The following is a 5793-nucleotide window of genomic DNA, read 5'->3' on the forward strand; positions in this document are numbered from 1 at the left end:
GTCCTTGCTCACAGGGGCCCCCCCTGCTTTGCTGCTGGGGTCCCCCTCTTGCTCACAGGGGTCCCCCTCTCCTCTTAAGGCTGGGAAGGTGGTGGTGGTGGGGGTCCCAGTACCGGCAAGGGGCTGCCCAGCAGGCACCGGGACTGGGAAGCTGCCAGTGCCTGTTACCTGTTGGGGGGTTCCTGGTTTTTGGGGGTGAAATGAGCGTAGGGGCTCTGGAGGAGGTTTTGGGGTGAAACGAGGAGTGTAAGAGCAGGAGGGCTCTCCCCTAATCCCCCCCCACCCTGGGACCTTGTGCTGTCCCTGGGGACCAGTGGGGATACTTGGGGCACAGCAGGTCCCAGCTGGAAGAGAAGTCCCCTGGCTCCATGGCGGTGGCTGGTGGTGTCCCCCAGACCAGGGGGGATCCCTGTGAGACCTGTCAGCTTTACCCAGCCACGGCGGATGGGCGAGGGATGCTCCAGGCTCTCCCCAGCATCACCTTTGAGCTGAAACAAGCCAGATACCCCACTGTTTTGGGGTTGACACCTCGTTTTCCAGCTCCGCTTGCTGCTGCAGAGGGGTCTCTGCCTGCAATCTCCCCCCTCGTTATACCCAGAGACAAAGTTTTCCTGGCCCTGCTGCCCCTCCCAGCCCACTTGTTGTTGTTGTGTTTGTCTTTTCCCCCCCACCGATTATCTCTTCCCCTTTGGCATTGCTTCCTGTTCGCTGCTGTATAAAAACCCAGTGCTGCCCGCTCATCCCCACAGAGCGCAGCAGCAGCCGGCAAGGACCCAGGTGAGCGGCTGGTGGGGCGTGCGATGGGCGAGACTCCCTTTGCCTAAAAACCAAAATCCAGTGCCGTGGGGGGGCAAAGCTGAGCTTTGGGTGATCTCCATCCTTCTGCTTGTGGGATGGATTTTCCCCGCTGAGGGCATGCGGTGAGGTTGCTGTGGCTCCTCTTTAGGTGTTGGGTGATGGTTGGAGATGCCATATCTCCTCCTTACCCCTTCTTCCCATGCTCTGGGTCACTCAACCAGCTATCTGAGGATCCCAGACCTTCCCTGTGGTTTCCTCTTTCTCCTTCAAGTTTTTTTCCAACCCCCTCTTGGTGCTGGCGATGCTTTGGGCACGGAGAGGTTTCTCTTCCCCCCCCCCCCCCCCCCCCCCGGGGGCTTGAGAACCAAACCAAAATCATCCCCCCGTGGCACCCACCCAGTAGAAGCTGGAGAAACTGCTGGAGCTGCAGCTCCCGTGGTGTTTCCTCATCCAACTTCTTGCGCCACACAGCTGAGGGCAGCTTGGTGAGGAAGTGGGGAAATGCCTATTTCCTCGGTTACTGGGGTGGAGGTGGGGGTGGGGGGGGATGGGACATGACCATGAAGCCAAGCGGTTTGGGGTGCTTGCACCACACGTTCTCATTGAGGAGCATCTCTCTGGGCTAGTTTTGGTGGTGCTGCCTCTTTGCCCTGGGGGGAGAGGACTGTTGGATGGAGGGGAGAGATGATGGCGATGATGATGGTTGTAAGGAAGAGATGTTTTACAATGAGGGTGGTGAGGTGCTGGAACAGGTTGCCTGGAGGAATTGTGGAAGCCCCATCTTCAAGGTCAGGTTGGATGGGACTTGGAGCAACCTGATCTAGTGGAAGATGTCCTTGCCCATGACAGGGGGTTGGACTGGGTCATCTTTGAAGGTCCCTTCAACCCAAACTGTTGCGTGATGCTATGCACAGGGCTTTGAGCAACTTGATCTAGTAGAAGATGTCCTTGCCTGTGGCGGGGGGGGTGGACTAGATGATCTTAGAAGGTTCCTTCAACCTAAACCATTCTTTGGTGGTCTAACAGAGTGTGGTTTCTAGGTTGGGAGCTGGTGGAGGATGGACTTCTCAATGTCCAATTATACCTTCAATTACTCCAATGGGGACAACTATTCCATATATGATTTCGATGGCTATGAAGTCCCTCACAGCTACCATGCTGTCCTGGTGCTCTACGCCCTCATCTTCCTCCTGGGCGTCTTGGGCAATGGAGCTGTCATCTGGGTGACCGGCTTTGAGCTGCGGCGCACGGTGAACGGGGTCTGGTTCCTCAACCTCTCTGTGGCCGACCTCCTCTGCTGCCTGGCCCTGCCATTCCTGGCCCTGCCGCTGGCCTGTGACCACCATTGGCTGTTGGGTCGCTTTGCCTGCAAGCTGCTGCCCTCCCTCACCATCCTCAACATGTTCGCCAGCGTCCTCCTCCTGATGGCCATCAGTGCCGACCGTTGTGCCCTGGTGACACGGCCGGTGTGGTGCCAAAACCACCGGACATTGGGGCTGGTTCGAGGCACTTGCGCAGCCGCCTGGTTCCTGGCCGGGCTCCTCACCCTTCCTTCCTTCATCTTTCGCACCACCCGTTTGGATGACTTCTCTGAGAAGACCACCTGCGTCCTGGACTACACGGCCGTGGGGCATCACCAGCATGTCACCGAGCTCGTTACAGCTGTCACCCGCTTCATCTGCGGCTTCCTGGTGCCCTTCGTGGTGATCACGGCTTGCTATAGCTTGCTGCTGGCCCGTGTCCACAGCAAGGGCTTTGCTCGCTCCCAGAAAGCCATCAAGCTCATCTTGGTGGTCATCATCAGCTTCTTTGTGTGCTGGCTGCCCTACCACGTTGTGGGCTTGATCCTGGCCTCCACCCATCCTCACAGCACCTTGTTCAAGGGTGCCCTGGCAGCTGACCCCATCGTAACTGGCATCGCCTACATCAACAGCTGCATCAACCCCATCATCTATGTCATCATGGGCCAGGAATTCAAGGACAAGTTCCAGCGTTCCTGGAGAGCTGTGCTGCGGGGTGTGCTGAGCGATGACCCCACCAGCACCACGGGGGACAGCAGGATGAAGACCAAGTCCACCATGGATGACCATAGCATCAGCACCAATGTGTGACCAGGAATGAGGTAGCTCTGGGGCTGGAACATCACTTGAGGCCACCACCTTCTCCTCCTCTCCTGGAGGTCCCCCTGGGCCCCGTAGAGAGAAGACAATGCCTCCATCATCCCCTTTCCCCACGAGTTGCCCCAGGTGGTTGCAGGCTGGGGAAGTTGTGTGCCCACCTAGCCCTGGGGCCCTCCTCCTGGCTTCCTCGGTGGCTTGCCAGCAACGAGAGGACTTTGTCTTTGCCTGCAATACTCCCTTCTCCTGCTTCTCCAACCCAAGCATGGACCCTACTTTCCCCTCTCTCAGCTCCATGAGGGCTGTGCTGCCCCATGAACTGTGGGAGCAGCTCAGAACACCTGGCATTTGTTTTCAAGAGTGACCGTTAGTATTTGTTGTGCTGCATGTTTGCCAAGCCTTTGAAGAGCTAGTTTCACAAGGTCAGGTTGGAGGATGGCCTTGTGTAGGCCTGGGAAGATGTGGCTGAAGACAGTCACGAGTATGTGTATGGAATGTTTTTATCTTTAACTGTTCTGAGGACTGGCAAACATCCCAGCTGGGCCAGATATGCCCTCCTGTGTTAGTAGTATTGGCTGTATGCCATTAGTACTTTCTAGACCTTTGTTGAAACATATATAAGTTGGATTCTTTTGTGAAATAAAGGGAATCTTGCACAGAGAGCTTGAGCGCTTGATTGAGTCGCCGCATGAACCCCCTCCCAGCCCCCCATCTCCACCACCCAGTGAGGCCCAAAATGCAGGTGGGTTCACCCGCATGTTAAACCCCCCCCCCCCCCATCACCCCAAAAACTCAAGTCCACCCCATTGATGGGGGGGCTGGTTGCCCTTTGCCATCCCCCTGGCTTCACTGTAGCTGTGTCCAGTGTTGCTAATAAATACTGAGGCTCCCTCAAGCCTTGAGCAAGACCTTGGTCCCTTGGTTCTCCTTTTTGGTTGTTTATTGGGCAAGATTTTTGCTGTCTTGGCAGATTTTGAGCTTGCGGGTGATGCAATAGGTGCTGCACTGTCTTTCCCCCCTGCCCTGGAAAGTCCTTGTGATGGGTGGTGAACTCTGCCCCATGGTCTTGCTTCATGGTGTGGGGCTGGGAGCTGAGGCTGGTGTCTGATTTTTACCACCCTAGGTGCTGCCCAGCCTGGGGGTAGGTGGGGCAGTTGGGGACAGCTGAGATGGTTGAGGATGGTTGGGGACAGTGGGGAACAACGGGGATGGGCATGATAGGGATGGTTGGGGACAGTGGGGAACAACGGGCACGAGCATAACAGGGGTGGTAGGGGACAGTTGGGATGGTTGGGGATGGGCACGGTGGGGATGGTTGGGGACAGTTGGGCATAGCGGGGATGGTTGAGGGCAGCAGGGCACAATGGGGAGGGATGGGGATGGAGTGGCACAGCAGGGACGGTTGGGGACAGCTGGGTACCACCCAGATGGATGGGGATGGTTGGGGACAATTGGGCACCACAGGGATGGATGGGGATAGGGGGGCACAGCAGTGATGGTTGGGGATGGGGGGGACAACAATGACATTTGGGGACGGGGGCATAGCAATGACATTTGGGGATGGGGTGTATTGGCTTTGTGTGGCAAGGTTTTGGTAGCGGGGGGGGGGGGGGGGTTTACAGGGGTGGCTTCTGCAAGAAGCTGCTGGAAGCTTCCCCTGTGTCCGACAGAGCCAATACCAGCCGGCTCTAAGACGGACCTGCCACCAGCAAAGGCCGAGCCAATCAGCGATAGTGGTAGCGCCTCTATGATAACATATTTAAGAAAAAAAAAAAAGAAAAAGTTGCTGGGACACACACAGAAACAGCAGCCGGAGAGAGGAGTGAGAACATGTAAGAGAAACAACCCTGCAGACACCAAGGTCAGTGAAGAAGGAGGGGGAGGAGGTGCTCCAGGCGCCGGAGCGGAGATTCCCCTGCAGCCCGTGGTGAAGACCATGGTGAGGCAGGTTGTCCCCCTGCAGTCCAGGGAGGTCCACGGTGGAGCAGATATCCACCTGCAGCCCATGGAGGACCCCACACCAGAGCAGGTGGGTGCCCGAAGGAGGCTGTGACCCCATGGGAAGCCAGCGCTGGAGCAGGCTCCTGGCAGGACCTGTGGATCTGTGGAGAGAGGAGCCCACGGAGCAGGTTTTCTGGCAGGACTTGTGACCTCGTGGGGGACCCACGCTGGAGCAGTGTGCTCCTGAAGGACTGCACACCGTGGAAGGGACCCACGCTGGAGCAGTTTGTGAAGAACTGCAGCCCGTGGGAAGGGCCCACGTTGGAGAAGTTTGTGGAGGGCTGTCTCCCGTGGGAGGGACCCCACGCTGGAGCAGGGGAAGAGTGTGATGAGTGCTGCCCCTGAGGAGGATGAAGTGGCAGAGATAATGTGTGATGAACTGACCGTAAACCCCATTCCCCATCCCCCTGTGCCGCTGGGGGGGTTAGGTAGAGAATTCGGGAGTGAAGTTGTGCCTGGGAAGAAGGGAGGGGTGGAGGGAAGGTGTTCTGAGATTTGGTTTTATTTTTCATTACCCTGCTCTGGTTGATTTGTAATAAATTGAGTTAATTTTCCCCAAGTTGAGTCTGTTTTGCTGGTGATTGTAATTGGTGAGTGATCTCCTGTCCTTATCTCGACCCACAAGCCCTTTGTTATATTTTGTCTCCCCTGTCCAGCTGAGGAGGGGGGAGTGATAGAACGGCTTTGGTGGGCATCTGGCATCCAGCCAGGGTCAACCCACCACACAGGGAGGGTACAGCGGTGCCCACAGCCTCCGCCCGCCCCGTCGGGCACCTCTGGGGGACGTACTGCCGCTTTCCCCGCCCCTTCCAGAGCCCCGCCCCCGGTGTTCGGGCGCCCTCTGGTCGCCGCGTCTGGTACGTCCCGGCGCCGGGGC

At 57.5% G+C, this 5793-nt stretch overlaps 1 protein-coding gene across 1 annotated transcript; it reads left to right on the top strand.

Moving 5' to 3' along the window:
* Positions 1 to 96: 96 nt before the first annotated feature.
* On the top strand, positions 97 to 3823 carry C5AR1 (complement C5a receptor 1). Its single transcript, XM_069775496.1, is given in 4 exon segments — positions 97 to 603; positions 606 to 656; positions 659 to 777; positions 1839 to 3823. Coding segments are annotated over 4 exon segments (1476 nt in total). The 5' UTR covers positions 97 to 368; the 3' UTR covers positions 2910 to 3823.
* The last annotated feature ends 1970 nt before the right edge of the window (positions 3824 to 5793 follow it).

This window comes from Haliaeetus albicilla, chromosome W (genome assembly GCF_947461875.1).
Source record: "Haliaeetus albicilla chromosome W, bHalAlb1.1, whole genome shotgun sequence".
Taxonomy (NCBI): domain Eukaryota; kingdom Metazoa; phylum Chordata; class Aves; order Accipitriformes; family Accipitridae; genus Haliaeetus; species Haliaeetus albicilla.